Genomic DNA, 26,689 nt, shown 5'->3' with positions numbered 1-26,689 from the left:
TCTATCCATGCTGACATTTCTCCAGAGTAGTCAGTCACAGTGCACAGAATTGATACATTCTGTTTCTTACTTTTACTGAGATCCTATTAAGCACATGCTCTTGGCTAAATATTTATCAGGGTGCTGGTATGGAGAGAAGATTTTTGAGTGATCATTTTCTCTATTAAAAACTATACCGAGAGAACAGAATATGGCCTTGTGTTTTCATCTTACCCTATTACTGTGATTGATAAGGGACATTTAGGATGCAGGTGTAACAGAACCTATTTACCTGGAAGTGAGACCCTCTGATTTCAACCAGAGACACTATTAAAAGCTAAAATTGTGTAAATCACCTATATCACCGGAGTCATGTGAAAATGTGTATGTGTGGATGGGCCATGATTGATCTAAATGAGGAATCACATTGAAATCTGCATTGGTCAGACCCCACCTGGAGTATTGTGTGCAGTTCTGGAGGCCTCGCTTCAAAAAAGACGTGGACAAAATTGAGAAATTGAAATCCTATGAGAAAAGCTGAAAGACTTGGCAGTGTTCAGCCTGGAGGAGAGGATGTTGATAGGAGACGTGACTGATCTCTTTAAGTATTGGAAAGGTTGTCATTCAGAGGAGGGCAGGGAGCAGTTCCTGTCGGCAGCAGAGAATCGGCAGTAATGGGTTTACACTATGTGTAGTGGTTGGGGGTGTGGATTTCTAATCTGGCATGCCGGGTTCGATTCTGCACTCTCCCACATGCAGCCAGATGGGTGACCTTGGGCTCGCCACAGCACTGATAAAGCTGTTCTGACTGAGCAGTAATGTCAGGGCTCTCTCAGCCTCACCCACCCCACAGGGTGTCTGTTGTGGGGAGAGGCGACTGTAAGTCACTTTGAGCCTCCTTCGGGTAGAGAAAAGTGGCATATAAGAACCAACTCTTCTTCTTCTTCTTCTAGAATGATACCAGCTACATATCAGGAAAAAGTATTTTCACAGTCATAGTAGTTTGGTATTGCAATTGGCTGCCTAAGGAGGTAGTGAGCTCCCTGTCATGGGTGGTCTTTAAACAGCAGCTGGTCAGATACGTATCATGGATGCTTTAGGCCAGGGGTAGGCAACCTGTGGTCCCCCAGATGTCCATAGACTACAATTCCCATGAGCCCTTGTCAGTGACCTCTGGCAGGGGCTCATGGGAATTGTAGTTCATGGACATCTGGAGGGCCACATTTTGACTACCTCTGCTGTAAAGGGAGCTGCTGGACAAATGGCAACCTAATAGTTACACTGTGCCATGCATCGGACCTCAGCTGTGATTCTGAGAGATCTTGAAGCTCACCTTGAGGTTGGCAACCTCAGCAGCACTACTGTACACGACAACTGCATAGTGCATTAGTGTCTACAAGGACTAGGCAGAGCTACAAGGACTTGGCAGGGGCACATACCGGCTCATTAATGAAAGTTCATCATGAATTTTGGCTGGCTCGTGGTCCATGAAGAAAAGTCCATGGACTTTGACCACCTGAATTTTCACAAACGTTTAGAGCCATTTGTGAGTGGAGATAGACTGGCAGTGATCAATTACAGTGTTTACAAAACTCCAAGGTAATATTGGGGGCAGAATTCCAAAGCTTAACAGGCACTGTGGCTGTCAATAAGAGAGTTCCCATTGTGGTCTGTGGACTCAGAAGGCTATATATTAAGTGAGCTCTCCTCCCTCCCTCTCCTTTGTTGGCTGGCGATGAAAAAGAGAGGCTTAGAACTAGCTGTGATGCTCATTCCCTCTTTCCTCTCTTGCCACAGTGAATACCAAAAATGAAATAGGAGGGGTAGGACCCAGTGAAGGACCAGGCACAAGGCAAGTAATAGGGCACTGGGATACCTGTATGGTGTATCAAATGTTACAGTATAATGAATACTATGGAGTCTTCAGACTTCAATTTAGAGAATCTTTTAACAGAGAGTTCAATGTTTTCAACAGGAACTTCAATTTAGAGAAATAATCTCTGAACAGGGAGTAAGACTGTTGCAACAACTGTCTCTAAATTGAAGTTCCTGTTGAAAACATGGAAACTGATGTCCCTTGAAAAAGCCACACTGTGAAACGTGTTGGGATTTGTTTAATATTCTGGACATTAAAGAATCACTGAAGTTTGATGACTCCGTAGAAGTCTATTCATTATACTGTAACCTATGATACACCATACTGGCATCCCAATGCCCTATTACTTGCACAGAGGCTCAGTGTGGGAGTGGCAAAAACTCAGGATATAAGGGGAGACCCAGCCACACTAGTCTCTTGGGAATTCTCTGCCTCTGAGTTGCCACCAGAGATCCAGGCCCTTATGAAAGTTCCAAAGTTCTGAAGGGCCTGCAAGGTGCCACTCTTCCAGCAGGCACTTAGTTGAGGCCCAGGGTTGTACTCTTACCATCTGAAAGGGTCCCCCTGCCTAACCCCCTACTCAGGCTCTGCCTGAGCCGCTTTCCTGCCATTTAGAACCGGGCCAATGATTTAATTTTATTGATTCAACATCTGGCCCAGCTGATGATTGAAGATTTTAAAATGGAAATTTACAGATTTTAAGGTTTTATTGTAAAGTTTCATGTTGTAAGCTGTCCCAAGGCCTTTTGGGAGAGGGCCAGCCTAGAAATCTAAAGAAACAAATAAAATAAATAAACATGACTATGGTTGACTGCAACAGTTACAATTTATGCAAGATAAAATTTTGGGGGCTGCACAGAGTAAAGACAATTAGACAAGGCTGGGTTATCCATGTAGCACATGCTACGGGCCCCACACTTCCATGGCCGCTTGCAGTGCCTTTCGCCCATGGATCAGGGCAGGGACAATTATTGTCATTTATTATTTATCATATGGCATGTGCAGTGTAGCTGGGATTGTCTGGCAGTCAGGCAAGGGAGGTTTGGAGAAGGTTTGCCATTTCTTGCCTCTGAATAATGACCGCCTAGTGTTCCTTGGAGGAGCAACCAGCCAAATACTTGCAGATCTCCCATCAGAATACTACCCAGGGTTGGCCCTGCTTAGCTTCTGTATCTGACATCATCAGGCGTACCTGGGCTATCCAGGTCAGGTCAGCAGGTACTCACAGCAGGTTTTTGCAGCTGCACTTGCAAACTGTGGAACTCCTTTCCCCAGGAGTTCAGAATTATCCCATTTCTCTGAGCCTATCCTCTGAGGAAGGTCGGTGAATAACTGCTAGGGGCTGGCAGCCTTCTTTGAAAGCTGACTTTATCATGCTGCCTTGGGGATTTTAAAATATATATCAAGTGCCTTTTTAAGGCAGAAAGACGATACATTAATGCCCAAGATAAATAAATAGCTTGACGACTCTATATATGTGTATTTTGATAAGGAAATCTGAATATAATTTCCATTAAATAAATACAGGCTTTTAAGTGGTGGCAGCGAAGTACATCCATTTGACTCCTTGTTAGGGATGAGCATGGACCAGGAAAATGCATTTCGGTTCAGGGTTTGTGTTGGACCCATGAACTGAACAGTGGACAATCATTCATAAAACCCCACTTGAACAAACCAAATGTGCTTGAGATGCTCATGATGCTGTTGAATGCTCCCCCAGCATGATAGAGGCACCAACCTTGCAGCACAGGGGTAGTCAACCTGTGGTCCTCCAGATGTTCATGGACTACAATTCCCATGAGCCCCTGCCAGCAAATGCTGGCAGGGGCTCATGGGAATTGTAGTCCATGAACATCAGGAGGACCACAGGTTGACTACCCCTGTTGCAGCAGATCTCCAGCTGGCTCAATAGAATTATACTCCACTGAGACCCCTCCATGCCCCAAATCCCTTCCACTCCTGGCTGCATCTCCAAAGTCCCCAGGTATCTCCTGACTCAGAGCTGGCAAACCTAGTTTGAGTCCCCACTCCTCCCCATACAGCCAGCGTGGAGACCTTGGACTAGTCATAATTCTCTTAGGGCTGTTCTTGCAGAGCAGTTTTCATCCCCACCTACCTCACAGGGCATCTGTTGTGGGGAGAGGAAGGAAAAGGTGTTTGTAAACCGCTTTGAGACTCCTTTGGGTAAAGAAAAGCAGGGTTTTAAAGAAAACCAGCTCTTCTTCTTCTTCCATATATTTCGGTCCCTGGCTATAACATTCCATTTATTCAGGCTTTTATTTCTTATACTTGTTTATCGTCTCTTTATGGATTGTTTCATCAACACGATTTTAGGCTGTTCAATATGTGTTTCATGCTGCTTTTATGCCCTGGCTTCTTCTTTCAGTGGCTCGTCTTCATGGCTTTGTATTTAGTGGTTTGTTTAAATGGCTTTGTTGTCATGGTCTTATTTTGTTTTAATTTTAAGCCACCCTGAGCAGCAGGCAACATATACATTTTCCAAATAAATGGATTTTGAATAAATAACAAGAACACCAACAAACACCCTGGATTAGGAAGTTTTTCTTCTCAAAAAAATCTGTTGATTGTTTATAACCCTTGACCTGTCTGTGTTTAAAGAAAGATATAGAATGTCATGCAGTGATGGCAGACTCCCGTTGCACTGTGGGAGAAAGCCTGTGCATAAATTGTTGTCAATTGCAGTCCTGTACTGTTTGAATGCATGGAAAGGAATCCATGGAACAGGTTCAAGCTGCTCATGAACAGCCAAACTGCCCTATGAAAAATGGGCTCCCTGCTCACAACCAGCAAGCTGAATGTGAGCGCAACCAAAGGGTACTTAAGCTTCCCTTATTGATAAAGGTCACATCAACCTAACTGCAGGGGTGGTTTAAGGATTTGTGAGGCCTGCAGCACCCGAGACCGTTTAAAGATTTGCAGGGCCCTAGCAGAGTACAATTGTGGTGGGAGCAGCCAGGGGGGAGAGGGGAGGGCCCCCCCAGGGGGGGTCATTTCTAGTGTCCTTAAAAAGGGGAAAGGAGGAAGGAGAGAGGCCACATGTCAAATATAGTGGTTGCCCTCATTTCTATTGTTGAGTATAACACCAGGGCCTTGGTTTCTGATCCTGGAATAAAATGTGCTGCTGGACAACACAAGGCAAAGTTGTGGAAAGATGATATGTCTACAAAGTGGGGGGCCCGTGAGACTCATGAAGCGGGGATATCATCTCCCTAACATTGCTGAGACCGGCATAGCTCCAAGCCCCACCACCTACCTTTGAGCCCAGCCGTAGTTGCAGCAGTGTCTGGAAGCTGCTCTGGACCCTGAGCAGCTCCCAGCATCGGTGGCTTCTGTAGCTGGATCCAGAATGGCTTCTGAAGTCTGCCCTTGCCAGCTCTGGAGAAGAAAGGTAAGTGCATCATCCACAACTGCAGACACAACTTTTTTTTTTAACTGTAAAGATTTCAGTTTTTCCTGTGAACCTAGGAGGTCTTCTAAGTTTGCAGGAAAATCAGTTTAGTGTTGGTTTAGTGTTGGTGTGGCCCTGATCCACAGATTTAGTTACCACCAATGGAGGTATGTATTATTATTACATCAATAGATATTCAAAAGTTGGCTCTATAATAGCCAGGACTAGAATATAGATTTCTGCAAACCCATGGAAATTCCTAAGCCTTCAGAAAAACAAACAGGGATTAACCTGAGAGCCAGTTTGGTGTAGTGGTTAGGAGTGCGGACTTCTAATCTGGCATGCCGGGTTCGATTCTGTGCTCCCCCACATGCAGCCAGCTGGGTGACCTTGGGCTCGCCACGGCACTGATAAAACTGTTCTGACCGAGCAGTGATATCAGCGCTCTCTCAGCCTCACCCACCCCACAGGGTGTCTGTTGTGGGGAGAGGAAAGGGAAGGTGACTGTAAGCCGCTTTGAGCCTCCTTCAGGTAGGGAAAAGCGGCATATAAGAACCAACTCTTCTTCTATGCTAGAGGTCTATGTGTGTTCATCCCATAAAGTTGCCAACCTCCAGGTGGGGCCTAGAGATTTCCCGGAATTCCAACTGATCTCCAGAGCTCAGAGCCCAGTTCTCCTGGCGAAAATGGCTGCTTCAGAGGATGGCATCTACGAAATTACACTTCTAAAGTTTGGCTGGCCTTTTGCTTTGCCATAACTATCCAAAATGGCACCAGCTTTGCAGGAATGAGTGTGAACACCACCAGAAGGGGGTGAGTGGGGGGAAAAACAGGGATTAGGGAGAGAAGAGAGTGCTATGACTGACAGGCAAAGAAAGCAGCACCAAAGTGATCGGTTTTTTTGCAAGCAAATCTAGGAAAGGAGGCATTCATCAGAATCAGAACCAAATGAAGGCTTGTTGTCCTCTGTTTCCCAAAATGTAAAATGTTAAGGACTTGAAAGGACTTGAAAAAAAAAGGTTAGAGAATCCTCATTTCATTTTCTCCATATAAGGGAGATTAAGGATTTTTAAGGGGTTGATAAATAAAATAGTTTTGCCTCCCTCAGATTAAACGATGGCACATCAATACTCTTTGCATGTTGACCCACGAGGGCACAGTTTATGCTACTTAGAATATTACAAACCCTCAGCCATATGTAGGTTGTCTAGCCTAGGCTTCAACCCTATCACTTTTCAACAGATTGTTTTAGACAACAGATCTCAGGGGCAGGGAATCTGCAATGCATATAAGCTTCCTTGCTCATTTAATACAAAGGAGTCCTAGACGTTGACCTTGTCTCCGGAATCCAGCTTGGCAGGGAGGTAACATTGCAAAGACCTGCAAATCCCTTTTTAACAAGGCTACCTGAACCCAGCGGCCAAGTCCAAATAAATGAAAATACAAAGATGCTTAATAGTTGCTGCTAAAAAGGCAGGGGAGGGGTTTGTGCCTGTTTGAGAGTATCATCATTATTATTATTTTTTACAAAATAGCTAATCAGCTCTGAATCATTGTGCATATTGAGGTTTCATTTTTGAACTATGGAAAGGCCTTTTACTAGTAATAAATAGCGATAAAATGTGCCTGTCCAAAACTGACAGCTGCCTTTAAGGTATGTTTTACCTAGATAATCTGAAATGACTGCAGGATCCTTGATATAGGAGACATCTAGACTTATTTTTTAAGATGGATCTGTTCTGCAAGCTTTCAGTTAACAGTAGACAATAGAAGCATATAGACTCATAGAATCATAGAGTTGGAAGGGACCTCCAGGGCCTTCTAGTCCAACCCCCTGCAAAATGCAGGAAATTCACAACTACCTGCCCACCCACAGTGACCCCAATTCTATGGCCAGATGATGCCCCCCCCCAAAAACACAAAACCATTGGCCAGTCTGGCCTGGATGGGTTATGCATATAAAGGTTTTTATTGGAGTCAGCATGCTGACCCTTTTAAATCGTCATTTTTTTTAATGGTTGTGTTTTTCTGCAAGGATTATACACTTGAAAGATGAACTTATGACAGCAAATAGTGGAAGGGGCAATTCCTCCATTGTACTAGATGCTCACCGCCAGGCCACGGTCAGCTGCAATGTCACATGACTGCCACTCTGGCACATGCTCCTGGCAGGGCCTTATGGGAATTGTAGTTCACGGCCACGGAGACCTCAACAAGATATTTCCATTGGGGCACACAGCCTTTTGAAAACACTGCAACCTTTCCCCCTCAGAGGTATGCTGTTCCTCATAGAGAGTGAATTGAAATGCTTGCAAATGCCTCTGAGGGAATGAATAAATTAATTTCTGCTGGAGTAATGTCGCCATAGCAGAGGTGGGAGGGTCTGTGCTGAACAAGGGGTGGCTCAAGGTCCCATTGGTGGATGAGGGGCTAGAGGCTATTCCTTCACCCATTGGTGTACGGTAACACAGAGGAGGAGATCAAAAACAGGCTAGTGTTTATGCATTCAAAAACAGGCATTTTCATTACCATTGTAAAAGAAAAGTCATTTTAAAGCTAGTTTTAAATACTGCACCGAAAAGACACAGTGGCTGCTAGGAGGGGGGAATGCCATGCATAATCATGGCTTTTCTGTGGCCAAACTAGCTGCACATGCAGAAATAAAAACACCAACGTCTTTTTGGGCATACTTTTTGCACGGTTTCTACCATGCATAATACACCCTGGAAGAAATTTGCCTTCATATCCCAAAGTGGTGATTGGGATTTCCCTGGGCATGCAAGAGAAGGGCCGAGGAGGTACTGCCAGTCTCAGAAAACAGTACTGACGAGGGGGTTCTAGCACCCAGGTTGTCTTCCTTCCCTGAATGGCTGTACCCACCACCGCTCCATCTCCCATTGTTGCCTGTCCCTCTTCCCTCTTGGAGTTCAGTCCCTGAGAGCCAGCTTGATGTGGTGATCAAGAGCGATGGCCTCTAATCTGGGGTACCAGGATTAATTCCTCACTTCTCTGCCATATGCAGCTAGCTGGGTGACCTTGGGCCGGTCACAGTCCTCTCAGAGTTCTCTCGGTCCCATTTACCTCTCAGGGTGTCTGTTGTGAGGAGAGGAAGGGAAGTCGATTGTAAGCCTAATTCAAAGAGGCTGAAAGGGAAGGAAGGAGAATATTCTTATGTCTCTTTGTGTCCTCACTGGGGAGAAAAGCCGGGTGTAACTGAAGGACATAATTTGTGACATTTCTTCCAAAAGCTGGTATAATCATAGGGGTCATGGCAGCCCCAAACAGAGACATCATTTTCATTCTGTCTGGTCAATGTTATAAGTTGTTCTGCATCACACATAGACATAAGAACACCTCAAAGGGCATGGCACCCCCCCCCCCCGGGGTTTCTTGGGCGAAGTGGCACATATCTGGGGATATCGTCCTGTCAAGTATTCTTTGCCAAGCTCCCATGAAGGAACACAAATCAGGGGTGGATGAGGCACACCAGGCCAAATGCTCCCCATCTGGGTGTAGGAAGAGGTGAGACAACCTGCCATGACTAAAACTCTAGCCTGCAGCCCACATGAAACCTCCAGTGCATAAACGGTCTCTATAACCGCGGGGCACTCTTCCCAGTGATAGTTTGGAGCTCTGGAAGCAACTGATACCTTCACTTTGCTGAAAACAATTACTAGTATTATCCTCAACTCTAAAATTCCTTAGCATAAAAAAGGAAACAACCTTTTAAAAGAAACGTGAGCACATTCAGGGATTATCATCCTCTTTGAGGACTTCAGATCCCAAAATGGAATCCGAGTTCTAGAGCATTAATGTCTCTCCTAGGGATCCTTTTACATGTGTCAGCTACTCATTGCATTTCAGAATGCCTCAGCACCAGCAGCTCCAAGCTGCACCCCCCCCCTGCTGTCTTCAGCTTTGCCCTTCAGTGGCTATTCCAGACTGGGGTGGGAGGTGGGGGCTCTGGCATTCCCTTCAAGGGTTTTCTTGCAGGGGAGTCTGTTTCTTTGGGAGTGGGTTGCATTGTCACTTGGCAGGCTGTGGTGAAGGCCATCAAACTCAGCACATGCTGCTGCCTGAGAATCCCCTCCCCTTTTCTCCTGTTGTGTTTTGTGCCTTTGTGTGTGAATGTAGTGAAATGGATAGCAAAGAGTTAACTGAAACCTGACTACGGCCACACCCATAGGATAATGCACTTTCAATGTGCTTTGGCAGGTGAAGCAGTGGAGCAAAATTTGAGTCCAGTAGCAACTTTAAGAACTACAAAATGTGCAGATGAAAGCTTATGTCTTCAATACCAGTTTATCCATGTAGCACTTGTAGCACATGCTACGGGCCCGGCGGTTCAAGGGGCCCTGCCCCTGCCATGCCAGCAAAGCCCCTGAATTGAGTGACAGAAAGCTTGCCAGAAAGCGCATGTGCAGAGAGCTTACACATATACTTCATAGAATCACAGAATCATAGAGTTGGAAGGGGCCATACAGGCCATCTAGTCCAACCCTCTTTTCAATGCAAGATCAGCTCAAAGCATCCTAAAGCATCCAGGAAAAGTGTGTTTCCAACCTTTGCTTGAAGACTGCCAGTGGGGAGCTCACCACCTCCTTAGGCAGCCTATTCTGCTACTATTCTGCCCCACCAACTTTGACTGAGGCAAGAAGCCTCATTGCCTCAATCATCAAGTTGCAGAGGAGGTGGTGGTGGCTGGTTGAGGGGGAGGGGGGTACATCAGCTGGTTAGATCTTGGTCAGTTTTTGGATTCCATCCTGTTAAACACTTGGAAGGAATTTGTTCATTGCAAAGTTGCAGAACATGAGCTTTGCAGCCTTCCTTTTTCAAGAAGTTCTCCCCACCCCTTTAGGTGCTCCCCTTTTGCCTCAGCCCCACAGGAAAACCTTGGTTCAGGTAAGATCCCACAAGAATCTCAGAGGTTCACTTTTGTAATGGGGAGATGGGAAATAAATATATGTAGGAAATGCAGAACACAACATTTTATTGCAACTCAAAGGCAACTAACATAGGAACTGAATGTCAAGGGGCTCATGGGAATTGTAGTCCATGGACATCTGGAGAGCCTCCGTTTGGCCACCCCTGGCATAATATACACTGAAATTCATGGTTTAAAAGTTGAATTTGTCTAATTTGCAAATTGTAATTTGCAAATTTTGTGCTGTAATAACAGAAATAGCTGTTACTCAACTATCCCGTACCCCCTACTACCGATCCTTTTCTTTCATACAAATCATGTAGATTTTTGCCCCCTGTCATTTGGGACTGAAGCAACTATGCCACCGCCTTTAGATCTGGGAATAGGAGACGTGTGGGATGCTTGAGATGTCAATTTAACTCCTCTCCCTGAACTCAAGCATTTAGTCATCTTAGAACTCTTCTGAACACTAGCACAAGGTGTGGTAATTTTACTAATTAGAAGTATAATTAAACTATTTTTGTGTGTCTGGGGGTGACCCAATGTGTTTGTAGGGAAGTGGCCAGCTTGTACACAAGCTAAGCAAACTGTCAACAGATAAGAGGTTCCGGTGATTGTGCACTACAGTAGCTCCAATGGAATAATTGGATGTTTAGTAGCAGGTTAATGGGACAGTTAGGCAAACCGCATCGCTCTGGTGTGTACTGTAGAAATGGATGGTCCTTTTTTCCCCATTACCTGTTCAGCACTTCCACTGTAGCCTATACATGCATGAGAAGTAAGAGATGGATTAACTCCAATGGATCTAATCAGTTTTACTGCATAATGGGCTTTAATTGTGAAGAATTCGTTTAGAAGCAAGTAGCACAGCAGGTTTTTTGAGACAGCAAGCACTTATTTGGAGAAACGGTTGTTGGGAGGGTACCTCCTGCTGCTGCTCTGCTCAGAGGACAAGACCACAAAGCAAGAATTTAAGGCCATGGTCACTCTACCGTTGCATTAGAAAGCAGCCCTACTGTTGACAGCCCTGCAAACTCATTTTCCAAAATCTGCTGAATTCTAGTCCTGTAGGCCCTTAGAGATCCACAAGTATGTTGGGACTTTGAGCTTTCAAGAATCAATGTTCCCTTTGTCAGAACGTTGACTCTCTTTTTCAACCTTGGCCCCTACCTGATGGAGTAAGCTCCTTGAGAACATCAGGGCCCTAATGGAACTAGCACAGTTCCGTAGGGCCTGTAAGACAGAGATCTTCTGCCAGGCTTATGGCTGAGGCCAGTTCAGACAAGTAAGCATATTAACATTAAAGGGCCTCCCCCGGTGTAATCCAGGTAGTTCTCTCCCATTTGCTTTTCTTGATGGGAAGAACCACAATGGAGATATGAATAAAATCAGAGTCCAGTAGCACCTTTAAGACCAACAAATATTTATTCAAGCCGTGAGCATTTGAGTGCAAGGACTCTGTAAGGAGCCAAGAGCAAGAGCTAAAGGACTGTTGGCTTTTCGCCTGAGGATCAAGCTGAAGGTTTCAGTGAAGTGTAGGACTGTTTGTGGAGCAGTTCAGATGAATCAAAGTGGCATGAAGACTGAAGAAGGTTGTGTAGTGAAATGTACCATCTGCGGAATGTTTGTCTTTTTATCTCAGGGGGACAATTTTTACAAATGCAGCAAGTGCAAATTAGTGGCTCTGCTGGAGAAGAAGGTCTGGGGAATAGAGAAACGATTGATTACACTGTAGGAGGAGGGAAATCTATCAAAACAAAATCAGGAGCATCTATTACAGGAGGGTAATAATTGGAAGAATGTTACACATAGGAGTAGAAGAATAAAGAGAAGGTCTGACCCACTGATGCTCAACAATTGGTTTCAAGGTCTGCCTGAAGAAGTTGATTCGGAAATCCAGGAGCATGTGCAATCCCCCATGAAGAACAAGCCTCAACGTAGATGAGGAAAAAAGTCACAGGCCCCCACGGGTGAGAGTTCTTCCCTGCCAACCCCACAAAGCTCAGGAAACACTTCACAGTCCACCACAAGAAAGAGTTTTAGTTCTGCCCCCAAGGGTACAAAGATACGGGTACTGGTAATCAGGGATTCCTTACTAAGAGGTGTAGAGGCCGAAGTTTGTAGACCAGACTTGTTGTCTCGAGAGGTCTGCTGCCTATCTGGTGCATGCATCAAGGATGTGACAGAACGGCTGGACAGGCTCATCAAGCCTACGGATCATGACCCCTTTCTTCTCGTCCATGTAGGAACAAATGCTGGCAGGGGCTCATGGGAATTGTAGTCCATGGACATCTGGAGGACCACAGGTTGACTACCCCTGATCTACAGCACATGTTGCAGCATACAGTATAATGCTTTGCCATGCCCAGATTGGCATATAAAGAAATTGGCACTGAAAGAAATGAGGCAGCTCCATCCTGCATAGATCTCTGCGTATTTGTTGGAGACAAATCAGAACTTCTGGCCAGCAGTGTTTGGTGGCACTGGCAATAGAGATTGCCAAATGTTTGCTGGCCCAAAGGTGTGAACACCTGGGGTCTAATCTGACTCAGTACCTTTCCCTACAAATGCAACATGGAGTCCTCCCATGAGTCAGCTGCATGCAGGAAGGCAATTGGGAAAGAGCGAGTCAGTGTCAGGAGCACCCTGATAGCCCACGCAAGTCTGATCCTGTTAGATCTTGGAAGCTAAGCGGGGCTGAGCATGGCTAGCATTTGGATGGGAGACCCCCCCCCAAAAAAAGATTTGAATGCAGTTCCTCCAAGAAACACTAGCGGTCATGACACAGAGGCAGGCAATGGCAAACCATCTCCGAACATCCCTTGCCTGGCTGCCAAACAAGCCTTGGATCTCCTGGTTGCACTATATGCATCATATGATGCGTTAAATTAAGTGTAGGGGACTTCCATGACCATCATAGTGTTAGCTGGTGAGAAATGAAATGATAGATCTCCCACAATCCAACCATAGCAAAGCTGAGCTGTAAATGACATTTATAGTTGGCTTTTAGGAAGTGCCAGCATGATATAGTGGGTAAGAATAATGGACTCTAATCTGGAGAGCTGGGTTTGATTCCCCACTTGTCCACATGCAACCAGCTGGGTGACCTTGGGCCAGTCAGTTCTCTCAGAACTCTCTCAGCCCTGCTTACCTTGCAGGGTGTCTATTATGGAGAGGAAGGGTAAGTGGCTTTGAGATGCCTTAGGACAGGGGTAGTCAACCTGTGGTCCTCCAGTTGTCCATGGACTACAATTCCCATGAGTCCCTGGCAGCAAACATCTAGAGGACCACAGGTTGACTACTCTTCCCTTAGGGTAAAGAAAAGCAGGGTATAAAAACCTACTCTTCTTCATACCCTGTTGAATATAAGAAGCACCCTACTCTAAACTTTCCTCTACTCTTTTTGAATCCACATTTTTTACAAAGTACATTGATGAAGCCCGAAGCTGTTTACTGGTTTACAAGCAATATAAGCTTGTAAAGACAATTGAGCCCAGGAAAGCAACTTTACTGGGCGAGTAATTTTTTTTAAAAAGAAAAAAAAAAGTAAAGAGGCACTCCGTTTGCAGCAGTTGAAAAATCAAGCTGCCAGCAAAAAATAAACATGTTACTTAATGAGGTTAATAATAGATAAAGTCACCTAAAGATGATTTGTTATTGCTGCTGACCATTTTATTAAAATGTTAATCGCCTGAAGCAAAAGCAAACTGTTCCTTAATCTGCCAGAAGGACTATTTTCTCAGGAATTATAGGCTTTGGGATCCGAGATAACTGGAATAAGCACTATGGAAATGTGTACCACTGAGGCTTTTGAGATCTTAACTTGATTAAAATTGGATGAATTTCACCTGGTTGAAAACGGAGGCTGCGATTGTCCTACCGAAAACAAAACAAAACTCTAACCACTCACATTCTGAGCTTTTTAAAATGAACATCCATTGGATTGTGCTTCTGTGTCCAAATGGTCTCCGTTTTTACCAGAGTAAAGAAAACTACCCTAACAGCAGGGTGTTTTTTCCCTTTCCATATGATAAGCCAGTGAAAAGTATAGTCCAATGAATGTAATAGCTGTAGCTATACAATGCGCTGGTGCAATGGCTCCTGGAAAAGAAAATGCGTATTCATCAGCATCTCTACCAAGCAATTGTCTGAGCTAACACAAAGTATGCTGTGCATTTATGGAATTGTGATGGAATCCTTTGTGATTCGGTCAGGAGTGTGACAAAAAGCATGCGGGGAAAGGTCTGTTCTACGGATAGAGTACCAGCCAAGAATATAATGTCTCCATTATGCACCACCTAACAGCACATAGCAAACTTTCTCTAATTTCCAACCTATCTATATAATGTGTTTGTGTGTAAAACAAAATGTAGATGTACATGGTCTGCTGGAGTAACAAAAGATGCTATAAAAAGCATCGAGACAAGCCATCGAATCTTAAGTTCAAATGAACAAATGATGTGGAAGATGAAAGGCAATTCAGAATAATGCTGATTGCTTCAGCCTTCCGGAAAGAAGATACATTCTTATTTTTTTTTAACTCTCATTATTCTGTGGTTAGCTGCCCCAACCTGTGGATCAGTGGTTTAGCTTTATTTCGTTTTGATTGTATACAAATCCGTTTCGTTCTTATTTATTCTGTTATATATATTCCCTTTACTTGATACTGTATACACGCTTGCGACAACGTTTCACTATTTAGCATGATAGCCTCAGATTTCCATCTGCTGTTGTTTGGCTAATAGAGAGGTTTGTATTAGCTTTTATTCCAAGTCAGTTTTGCTTGGATATTCCGAGGGGGAAAAAGCAAATCCAAATCAGGTTTTCAGTCAATTCATCTCTAGGTGCCAGGATGATACAAAAGCCAATTATCCTAACAATCAACCTGTCCCAGGCCAGAACTAATAATGAATCCTTCAGGCTGCATAAGGAAAGTGGGAGTGGGGGAGGTTTACAAGGTAGTATTATGGGTACAACAATGGAAAGTTTACTTGCCTCCACAGTCTGAACGAGGGTTGTAATGCAGCAGGCAGCAACCCAGGGAGAATTTAATGGGCAGGGACGGTTGCATGTTTACATCATTTCCGGTGAAAACTGGGCCCTCCAGGACGTTAAAATCTCTACAGCAGCCTTCTCCACTGTTTTACCATTGAGAACCCCCTGAAACATTCTTCAGGCTTCAAGAAACCCCAGAAATGATTTGATCATGCATAATACGTTTGGGAAGCATATATGGTCATATCACCCAATAAATGTTTAAAACATTTAAAAAATGTATTAAAAATTAATTAACTCCCACCCACTTAGGAAACCCTTCCAAGGGCATCAAGAACCCTCAGGGTTTCATGAAATCCTGGTTATAAAGCCTTCTCTACAGTAAAACCCTATAGTTTTTGTAACACCTAGAGCAGGGGTAGTCAGCCTGTGGTCCTCCAGATGTTCATAGACTACAATTCCCATGGGATCATGGACATCTTTGTAGTCCATGGACATCTGGAGGACCAGGTTGACTACCCCTGACCTAGATGGTGATATTGCTGTAGCACCAATGTCCTCCCCCATTTCTCCCCTGACATTTCAGGTGCTTGATCAAAACTGATGGTGACTCACCAGGAAAAGAGACTTAGGTTTGGGGTAAAGTGCTCAATGAAAATGTTTGCTCAGTAAGTGGTGTTTAGGGTTGCCAGCACCAAGTTGGGGAATTCCTGGATATTTCAGGGTGGAGTATGGGGAGGGTGAGTTTTGGGGAGGAAAAGAACCTCAGAAGAATATAACGCCAGAGCCCACTTTCCAAAATAGCCATTTTGTCCAGAAGAACTGATCTTTGTAGTCTTGAGATCTACTTGTAATTCTGGGAGATACCAACACCTCTCTTGTATGTTGTGGTGAAGCATGGTGAAAAAGCAAATTCTAGGGGTTATAGTTAGGTAATTTAACATTCTATGCGTAATGATTTAATGTCGCTCTTTATATAGCAATATATATTATTTCACCATGGCAAATGGTTAAAATGTTCTAGCAGCAAGCCAAACTATGTAACAGCAATGACTGATTCTGTGAAGGTTCAAGGAGGTGGCAGGTTACAGTGGATAAGCAATGGGGTTGGGAGTGTCCTGCATAGTACAGGTAACCCAGGAGGTCCCTTCCAACTCTTTTATTCTCTGATTCTATGAGAGGTCATTCTGGTCTTTTCCAAAGATGGTGTCTGAACATCAGCCACTCCTGCTGAAATCCAGGAAAGTTCTTACTCCTGTTTTAGACGGTTTATATGTTTCCCTGTCCAGGAAGTGGGCTGGGGGGTTTGTACTATTTACAGCTTCTAGATCATCTCCAATAGCAACTCCCCTTGGAGTACCTTGCAAGATTCTGTATAATAATAATAATGTATTATATCATAATACATTAATTGTCCATGTGAAAAATGAATAGATACAAGCATGCCTGATTCCATACCTGAGTCTTTTTGAGAAAGGGTGAAATGAAACTTAAAAATAAATACATTATTTCTACTATAACAGTAAAATGGGCCATTGAATTTGCATATTTTCATTAGTACGTTTTCAGGCTAGGAAAGCTACAAGAAAGAGTAGTTAATAAATTGCTATGCTGCCATGATTAGGGACTTGCATTTCTTTTACGGTTAATGTAAAACAAGGAAATGAAAAACTCCCCTTCATTCCTTGCATTTTGATAATGAAAGCCAATGGAAAGATGAACGAATAAATGAATTTCATTCTTCCACTTCACTCCTGATGGTATGAGAGACTCTAAGCAAGTTTCAAGAGCTAGAGAGAAGGAAAGAGAGATGAAGATGAGGGTAGTTATTTGAGTGCATTTGGACTGCTCTCCTCCCCCAGAAGGATACAACATGGCCTACAAACACCAAGGGTTCCCAAGTACAATACAATACAGTACAAAAACCTTTAACGACATCCAAAATATAAAAGAGTATACAAATTAGTTCTGTAATACAGATCTATAAAGCTGTAAAAAATTACAGGGGTCCCAGTTACAACTAAATCAATGTATTTGGGTTGGTTATGGGCTGGCAAGCTGATTCCCACCGGTCCTAGGCTGGGAGCCCCAGGATAAGGGCCAAGGCTATTGTTGTTTGTGGACTGAGCTTGAGATCAGGATCGAAGCAGGAAATGCAACTGGCCAATGGTGAAGCTAGATCCCATCTGAACCTTTCAGGAAACCCTGGCTAAGAAAGCCTGAGTTACTAATTGGAATGCACACACAGGGAATCAGGGGATTTTGTTTTGGCAACCATGAAAAGTAGGATTGGATGTGATTTGCCATTGCCTGCCTCCATGTTATGACCCTAGTTTTCTTGGAGGTCACCCATCCAAATGCTACTCAGGGTTAACCCTACTTACCTTCCAAGATCTGACAAGATCAGGCTTGCCTGGGCTCAGGAACAACATTTTGGGTTGGAGGAGGAGATGGGAAAGTCATGCTTTTATGAATGGAAATCCTTCTACCTCCAAAATTGAAGGCAGGTTCCAAGTTATTGCCTGGGATGTAATTCTGTCTGTCTTCTTGGGGTGCCAAATACTGCTCTTTCTTGCATTGCTACATGAGAATTTTAATTCCTGTTAAAAGTGGGCCCTCTTATCATTTCTCTGAAATCTGGCAGAGTTGATATCTTGGGAACATCACTAAGAATTACATCTGAACTGATTGAGGACAAAGAAGGACAGCGGGAAATGCATTTTCGAAGGAATCATTCAAACTAAAAATGAATTAATGGATGCAATAATTAATGCAAATGGAATAAAACATTTTTACACATGCCCTGTCTTTGATTCCCTGATAACCCCCAGTATACTTGTTGCATTACTTGCATTTGCAATTTAAATGAAAACCTATAGTCTGTCAGCAATGCCTGTAGATTTATATTCTGGGGGAACACGATAAATAGGCAAAGAAGGTTTTAGGTGTGTGTATATATAATCATGGTGCTAACAATCTGGGTTACTTTTAAGGCTAAGAATCGTCTGCACCTGCTCTCCTTTTATGTGAACATACTATGCTAAAAACTATATAAAATAGCACATCCTTTTTTAAAGTTAAAAGGAGTCAGCTCGAGAGAAGATATACGCTGTGAAAATAACGCAGAGCAGGACGGAGAAATAGAGTTTCTTTTGTGAGAGATTTTTCAGTGCTTGTGGGAAATGACTCCTCTCCAAAGGATGTTTGGAGAGCTTTTAGTGCTTCTGCTGTAATGGCTCAATTAGCATGGCTCTTACTTCAGGGTTCAAGCCTCTCTCTGAGATGTAGACACAGGCAAGTACCACAGTGCAATGTGAAAGAGAATTGCTGCAGGATCAGAGGAGCTGTTCTCGAGAGGAGAAATCAAACGTCCCTGCTACCTCTCACTGGCTGTTATATGCCAAGCTTCCTCCCCTGACAACACTATGGAAAAGTAACTTTTGATAACCACTGCATCTCAACTGGCTGGTGTACTATGTATACAGCTGACACCTTCTTGCCAGTATGATCCATTAACCAACTGGAACATACATTCAAATAGTAAGCAATCAAATCAAGAAATGAATAAGAAAGGAAAACAACTCATGGCTTGTGGTGACAGTAGCTAACATTCTGATCTTATTTATTTATAATTTAATTTATACCCCGCCTCTCCCAACACATTCTTGGTTATGCTGATGCCTGGATGACTGGCTCAGAGGTCAGATTGAGTGGGCATAAAACTGACCAACTTCTGTCTTTTACTCACCTTTGGTGCTCTCCTTTGGTGCTCTTCAGCGGCCGCCATGGCTGGGGCTCCCCCTCGGTGTGGCACTGCGCAGCTGCTGCTGGTAGCGCCCCCCAGTGGGTGGCAGGAAGTCAGGGGCGCTGGCAGGAAAGCAAGGGGCTCAGGTGGCGGTGACGTCCCTTGGCAAAAGACTACCCCCCCCCCCGGGCCTCAGTAAAATTGTCAAGCATTGACCGGTCCCCGGTGATAAAAAGGTTGGGAACCACTGTCTTACTGTATAAGCTGCGGTTGCTGGAGCTGCTTCTAACCCAGCCATTAATCGCCAGGAATAGAAGTGGCATGGGGTCTTCCAGGCAGAGAGAGAAAATCCTTCCTTTCCACATCTCTCTTGGTGCCTTGGATGCCCTTGGTGATTCACCTAAAATACTATACCCTGATGAATCTTGAGAAATGTGTCCCAATGGCACCTGATTTTAATAAGATCATTACCTACCGTGCACCAAGGTACTGTACCTTGGACATACAAACAAAAAGCATTGGACATGAAGGTGGAAAAGGAGCGGGGAAAGATTAGCTTTCTCATGGATCTTGTTAGGCTTGGTTGGATTAGACTTACAACAGCCATAGTCAGTCACCTACATCAGTCTGCACAGTAAGTGTGTGTGTGTGAGGGAGGGAGGAACAGGAGTAAAGAAGGGTTAAAATGAATGGAATAATATACATAACAAAAAACATCTCGTACAAATTCATTAGGGGAACTATGATTTATTTGCCTTTCATTTCGTTGGGGAATTTAGGTAACACTTCTCCAGAGACCTGTTCAAGATGGCTCCCAAATAAAAAAACAATACTGTGAATCCATAGAAACACCAATGTAAATTATTGATATTAAAAACAAGCCAGGGGCATAAAAACAGCATAAAATGGCCATTGAACAGTGTGGCATAAGTGCTCTGCTGTCCTGCAAACAGTGCTCTGTTCAGTCCTCTGAGGTCACTGTCCCACATCTTCACCATCATCTCTTGGCTCACCTGATCTTTGGAAGGGGTTTTTCTCACACACTTCTCCATTGGTACCTCATTTTAGGAATTACTCGCCAAAAGAGCTAGCACTCCCAGCTTCTCTATCTCAGGGGTAGTCAACCTGTGGTCCTCCAGATGTCCATGGACTACAATTCCCATGAGCCCCTGCCAGAATTTGCATTTGCTGGCAGGGGCTCATGGGAATTGTAGTCCATGGACATCTGGAGGACCACAGGTTGACTACCCCTGCTCTATCTGGTTGGCATTCTAAGACTTTGCCTGGTAACCATGTGTCCCTCTACTCAAGGTCTGGTTACCACAGGGACAGCTTTGTTCACCCCAAGGGTAACAGCTGTTTGGTGGCTGACTACTGTCTTTTCCCTGGCACCTGTTTTATATAGGATGCTCAAATGCAGGAGGTATATGGGGTTATGAGAACAGTTATTAGAATTGAAAACAATAAAATTTTATTAAAAGTAATCAGTCTGAATGCATACTGTTTGCATAGTAACAGTAATCACAAAAGCCTCTGCCCTTCAGCCATGGACTTATCTCTACAGAACTTATTCGAAGGCCGTCTATTTTAGAAGTTACAGTATTCTTAAAGCTTCCCGTTACTTTGGAGTCTTTGTCTAGGCAGCCGGCCCTTTGTCTGCTCCATGTAGCAATTTTATCAGTCAAGATGGAACTCCTTCCTGAAGGTGTTCAGGTATAATGGACCTCTCTTCCTCTGTGCCAAGGGATTTTCTCTCTTTACCTACTCCTCTGTGGGTCAAATAATCCCTTTCTGATTCTCCAGGAAGATACAATCTAGCTCCTTGTACTCCTGAAATGTCAAGGAAGATACAATCCAGCCTCTTTTACCCCCCAAGACCGTTTATGCACTGAGAACTTCACTGCCCCAGCTCCCGTGCAGAAGCACAAATCGGGGGTGGATGAAATGCACCAGGCCAAATGCTCCTCCATGTGGGTGCAGGAAGAGGTGAGGCAACCTGCCACGATTCCCTGCTCCTTCACTGATAGAGCTCTCTCAGCCTCTCATACCTTGCAGGGTGTCTGTGGTGGAGAGAGGAAGGCAATTGTAAGCTGCTTTAAGACTCCTTTGGGCAGTGAAAAGTGGGGTATAAAAAACAACTCTTGTTCTTCATATCTCTTCTAGGTTTCAGACTCCAGCCAAGGTGTGAGCTGACCACGTCATTGCCGTTGGCTCGTTTGGCCATTAGCTGTACATTTTCCAGCTCTTGAGATTAGAGTCTGCCACTCTTTAACCACCACACCACACTGAATCTTAAGATCAAGTGGAAAGCAGGGGGAGGAGGATGTCAAAACCAGGATTTATGCTTTTGCCATGTGGCCAGTACCCACAAAGGCCACAATCCAGGTGTGCCTCCTAGGGCCTGGTGCTTTCCTGGGTGTACCGGTTTTGCCTCTAGTTTGTATATTAAAAATAGAATTTGTTTGTGGCAAGATGTGTGCCATGGCTGGATCTTATGTCCTCTGAGTTCTATCTAAACAGTTTTTCTTTACTGCACAGGCATCAGGTTTATGATTGGGTGATAAACAAGAGATGAGAGATACTGTTAAACGAGGTCAAAAGCATTTAGGGAAACGCCATCAAGTTACCCAGCATTCTGCTGGAGGGAATACATTTCCTGAAGGAGACAAAAATTGAGCAGCGTAAGCTTTAGAAGGGTCACATCTAGCAAGAGCACAGGGCATAAACATTACAGGGGTCATATTTGGCAGGCTTGCATATTAACAAGGGGAACAGCGAATCGTGGTAAACTTTGGGGGCCATTACGCACGGCTTCAAAGTAGCAGGATGGTTGCCAATTGGAAACGCTACAAATTTGCCATAACCCACGACGTCGTACACAATCTGCAACAGTCCTGCAACCGACCCGCAAAAAGCGCTTCGTTGTAGCGCTTCTAGGGGAATCCAGAAAACTGGATTCACCCTCCGGATAGCGATACACTCCTGCAACCAATCTGCAACAGTAGCGCCACAGACTTGTGCGTTACCATTGTTGCGGTTTCTTCAAAGTCCCTCCTCCCGAGCCTTTCCTCCTAACTTCCGGCGAACTGTCCGCCATCTTTTTTCTCCGAGCGAGCGGGGATCTACGAGGCAACGAGACAGCGACTGGCTTTCAAGCACGATCACTTTCTTAAACTCTGCCCGGACACCACAATAGTTTTCCAAAAGCACAGTGGCACACACCGTCACGTTCCAAACATTTGCCCATACCTTAAAACCCCGTCTACCGTAGGCCAGTACTAGCGGAGTCAACGTACGGGGATCATTTTTAAAAACTTTCCTCTGAGCGTGCCAACGAACGTTCGCCGCTCGCAGGCTCCTGTTTAGATTACTGGGGTTCAATAGATATGATTCGAGGTGATTTCAAGAGGGGCGGTTTATGTGTAGTGGGTCTTTGTGTGGTTCCGGGTGCGTGGTTGTGCTTGGGTGCGGACAACCCCTTCCATCGGCGGCTAGACCTCCGGCAAGCGGAGTCGCCGTCCGCCGTTCATTTTAAAAAACTGTCCGCTGAGCGTGCCAACGAACATTCGCCAGTTACATGTCATTGATTTATGCTTTGGTTGGTGAATATTATTGGGGAACTGTCGCGTACCACTGCAATTGCTCTCGGTTTTACACCGGCATGCGTTTTTGTAATGGCGGACATCTCACTAAAATGGCTCCCGCTGCATGTTCAAACTGCTCTTCCCGCGTGTGGACGAATCAGCGCATGCGAGAAGTCAAACAAAAGGCGCTAATCTGGCCTTTAGGAGCAGATCCTGTTCCCGCACGAGGAGTTTTGAACGTGACATGTGACCTAATGTGGCCAATGCGCGTGTCCCCTACTGCCCTCTACCAATCAGGAGCCGGCTAGTCCCTTTGTCTTTGTGTGCGGGAAGGTATATGATCCGTTGCACCCTGCACCTCGCACCACCATTTTGCTCAGCTACTAGCGAAAGCAACATGGAATCCTCTTCTCAAGCCTCGTCCGTCCCTGCAACCGGCCGTGGCCCAACTTGGAGGGACGCGGAGATCAGGGACCTGATCGGGATTTTCTCGGAGGAGAAAATCCAGGACGCGTTCCAGTCCTCCCACAGGAATAGGGAGGTCTTCGAACAAGTGGCCATTAAGATGCGTGCCCTGGGCCACAACAGGACCGGCCTTGAATGCCGGTCGAAGACCAAAACAATGAGGGCAGAGTACATGCGTGCCGTGAACCATAATAAGGGTTCCGGCAACGAAAAGGTTACCTGCCCCTACTTCGAGGAGCAGCGCCAGCTGTACGGAGACGGGGAAGGAGCCGGCAGGCCGAAGCGCGTCGGGAGGAGCCTTAAGGTGGTTCGGAAGCCGGCTGCCCCGGTCGAGGAACCACCCGCTGAGGAGGATCCCGGCGAGGGAACCTCGTCCAGCTTTCGGCCTCCACCCCCCGTCCAGCAACGACCAGCGGAATTGGTCACGGTGGACCTGATGGCCATCGCTCCTGGGGAGCCGGAGGAGGTTCCTGACCAAACGCCCCTTGCCTCCGGTAAGTAATTTTCTTTTTATTTTGTATTTTATTGTTTTTATATTGAGCAAATGTGTGTTCTGACGTTTGGGGATCGTTTTCTCGTGTGTTCGTTGCTACGCATAATATGATAGGATGTGGATTGCTTTGGGTGGCTTTTTAAAACGGTCGTGTTTAAACAACTACCCAAACAGTTTTGCAGCATGCCTCAGCCATAGGCCTTCTGCAGCGCTCTAGCCACTACTTTGGGACCTTGATGTGTGGTTCAGGTTGTGTGCTTGCTCCTTTCTCACCATTGTATGCCTTGTGTTCGTTGCAACGCATGCTATGCTTGGATGTTTGTGGATTGCTTTGGGTGGCTTTTGAAAACGGTTGTGTTTAAACAACAACCCAAACAGTTTTGTTGCATGCCTCAGCCATAGGCCTTCTGCAGCGCTCTAGCCACTACTTTGGGACCTTGATGTGTGGTTCAGGTTGTGTGCTTGCTCCTTTCTCACCATTGTATGCCTTGTGTTCGTTGCAACGCATGCTATGCTTGGATGTTTGTGGATTGCTTTGGGTGGCTTTTGAAAACGGTTGTGTTTAAACAACAACCCAAACAGTTTTGTTGCATGCCTCAGCCATAGGCCTTATGCAGTGCTCTAGCCACTTCTTTGGGAGCTTGCTGTGTGGTTCAGGTTGTATGCTTGCTCCTTTTTCACTATTTTCTGCTCTTGTCCACAGAGACACAGATGCCTGGGACGGTGGTCCTAGAGTCCCCTGCAGCAGTAGCAGAGGACAGTGATTCTGGGGCATCCACAAATGTTGGTAAGTATCAGTTGAAATAAGGGGGGGGGGTTTAACTGCTTTGTGCTTTTCTGTTTGTGCAGGGCAGCAGCACTGCCAAGAGACAGAAGATAGTCCCTCAACGTTGCTGCTTTAGGGTTTGAAGCTTGCTTTGCCACACTTTGGTCCTTAATCATGTTCTTTGTTCCCTTTTTTCAGATTTCATACCCGGGACACAGGAGGAGGAGGAGCGTGGGGTGTCTGGACCTCCTGCCCTGCGCAGGCGGATACACATACAAGATGGTGAGCGTGCATGAACTGTTCCTTTCGAGCCATGGCTGCAGGACAATGTCTGTGTGCAATAACTGTGTGCTTCCTTTTCATTTTTGTGCTCCCCTGGCATTGTTCTGAGTCTTGGTTTAACATGTAACCAAGACAGGCCACCATGGGCAAACAAACAATAACCGTGTGCTCCCCTGGCATTGTTCTGAGTCTTGGTTTAACAATATGTGACCAAGAAAGGCCACCATGTGCACCAGGGTGGGTTTTGACTGTCTCGTTGTTACTAACAGTTCTTTTTCTCTTTTTTATGCCAACAGAGGTCCTTTCTGAAGACGACGAGCCAGCTGGCTCACCACCCAGGGGCGCTCTCCCGGCTGAGGAGAGGCTGGCCAGGGAACGCGGCAGGCTGCGGCGCGTCTCCGTCCTCACTAGTGTGGGAGAAAGGATCCTGGAGCACTGCCAGGAGGAGTCCAGGCGTGCAGCTGCTGCAGACCAGGCGATGCTCTCTCTCGTGGCCCAGGAGGGCAAAAAATTCCGCGCCATCCTTAGGGATTCGAACAACTCGCTACGCGAAAGCGTGGAGGAAGTTCGAATGATAAGGAGGCTGATGGAGAGGGCGGTCGCGGTTATGGAGGCGGCCCCCCCTCCTCAGATTATCGTGAACGTCCCCCCCACCCAACCCACCCCCCCCACCACCTCCAGCACCCACCCCACCCCTCCCACCACCTCCAGCACCCACCCCACCCACCCCCTCTCAGAATGCCGCGACACAAACTAGAAGGAGGACTGTTCTCGGGAAGAGAGTAGTGAAACCTGCGGACAAGTTCTCCCCCTCCTAGTTTGGGCCATTTTGTCTGTTTATCTGTGTTTGCTGTTGTCTGTTCAATAAAGTTTATGTTTTTGACTCTGTCTCAGTGTACCCTCTCTAGTGATTGTGCCTATTCTGGCACCGTTGTGTGGGTTGTAGGTTGGAGGGTGTTTAAAAGGTTAAAGGTGTTTTAGGAGTTTGGGGTGAAAGGTGTGCGAGTGCAAGGAGTCACACTGGAGTCTTTTTCAGGAAATTTACAACAAAATTTTATTTTCAGAAACAGTTCAACAGGGGAAAAAAACAAGGGAATTTAACTTGGACCCCCACCACCACCACCCCCACCCTCCAAGAAAGCCAACTTTTTTTAACAAATTCAAATATTTAACAGGGATAGAAAAATGGGCAAAGTAACTGGGAAACCCCCCAACACCCCCCACCCCAAAACACAAAAAGAAATAAAAACTTAGGTCCCACCGCTCCCCTCCCCAGCCCCTTCCAGCGCCCTCACTCTCCTGCACAGCCGTCCCACGGTCCCCCTAACTTTGCGCCGGAAGACCTCTTCGTCCTCCTTCTTCTTAACTGTGTGGGGAGGGAGAAAAAGTACACATTAGTGCCACACATATTTTCCTATTTTTGTAGTTTACATGCATACACTTATTGGTGGCCTTAGCCACAGTGTGAGAAGAGTTGGGCAGTGGGGAACATAACCTACGTTCTTCCGCCTCCCTCTGCTGCCTTTGCTGCTCTAACTCCCCTTTGAGCTCTGCCACTTCGGCCTCTAAGGCAGCCACCCTCGCCTCCATGGCACGCAGCCTTGCCTCCATAGTTTCTGCTATAGAAATCAAACAAAGAATTTAATAACACTTCAAATGGGAGCATCACAGCAGGCTCCCATATGGCTCCATGGGGGTACACACACATGTGTCTCCCGCACAGGCATAAAAGTCTCACCTGCAGCCTGTCCTGAGGTGGAAGGCCCCTCTTCCTCCTCCTCACGCTCAGGTGCTTTTGCCATCTTGGATGGTGATTGTGTGGCTGGGCAAAGAAAAAGAGAAATCATAATTAAAAGCACACAAACAAGAGATGAAACACAGCTGGTAGACACACCACAGTTAGAGTCAAAGCGCATAACCAAAGTGGTTCCACACAGTACTGGCGGGCTAAGTCAGAGGGGGTTGACAGCATATAAATACTATTTCGAATTTCATTGGGGACTGTAGGGGAAAGAGGCAGCTAGTCATGCCATGCATGTTTAAGGGCAAAACACAACGAGGGCATACTTACCCATATGCCTCCTCATTTCCAGGGGGGGCTTCCCAGCCTTCTCCCATATTTTGACCATCTGGTCATGGAATACCGTCCTCCCGCTTGGCTCCGGGACCCC

At 45.6% G+C, this 26,689-nt stretch overlaps 2 protein-coding genes across 5 annotated transcripts in view; one reads left to right on the top strand and one right to left on the bottom strand.

Annotated features, from left to right (window-relative positions):
• Nucleotides 1–26,689, bottom strand: part of LOC143845051 (uncharacterized) — a 391,664-nt gene that overhangs the window by 10,663 nt on the left and 354,312 nt on the right. For 3 of the 4 annotated variants that reach the window (XR_013234267.1, XR_013234268.1, XM_077353039.1), the window contains exon 3: nucleotides 5,130–5,251. Coding sequence is in view for 1 of the 4 variants with exons in the window: in XM_077353039.1 (XP_077209154.1) it covers nucleotides 5,130–5,251 (122 nt within the window). In the remaining 3 variants the exon portion in view is untranslated. Of the gene's footprint in view, nucleotides 1–5,129; nucleotides 5,252–25,803; nucleotides 26,138–26,256; nucleotides 26,341–26,689 lie in introns of those variants that run through there. The other variant, XR_013234269.1, reaches the window with a different exon arrangement.
• LOC143844960 (uncharacterized) lies at nucleotides 22,541–24,532 on the top strand. The gene is made up of 3 exons (XM_077352850.1): nucleotides 22,541–23,471; nucleotides 24,174–24,257; nucleotides 24,435–24,532. The coding sequence occupies exons 1-3, from the start codon at nucleotides 22,850–22,852 to the stop codon at nucleotides 24,530–24,532; spliced, it is 804 nt and encodes a 267-aa protein (XP_077208965.1). The 5' UTR covers nucleotides 22,541–22,849.

Source organism: Paroedura picta, chromosome 9, assembly GCF_049243985.1.
Source record: "Paroedura picta isolate Pp20150507F chromosome 9, Ppicta_v3.0, whole genome shotgun sequence".
NCBI lineage: Eukaryota > Metazoa > Chordata > Lepidosauria > Squamata > Gekkonidae > Paroedura > Paroedura picta.
This window is presented reverse-complemented; position numbering and strand designations above follow the sequence as displayed.

Bases quoted from the DNA above. Each gene is read 5' to 3' on its own strand.
- LOC143844960 (XM_077352850.1), top strand. From the start codon at position 22,850: ATGATCCGTTGCACCCTGCACCTCGCACCACCATTTTGCTCAGCTACT. The intron at 23,472-24,173 runs GTAAGTAATTTT...TCTTGTCCACAG, and splicing joins CCAAACGCCCCTTGCCTCCG to AGACACAGATGCCTGGGACG. The intron at 24,258-24,434 runs GTAAGTATCAGT...CCCTTTTTTCAG, and splicing joins TGGGGCATCCACAAATGTTG to ATTTCATACCCGGGACACAG.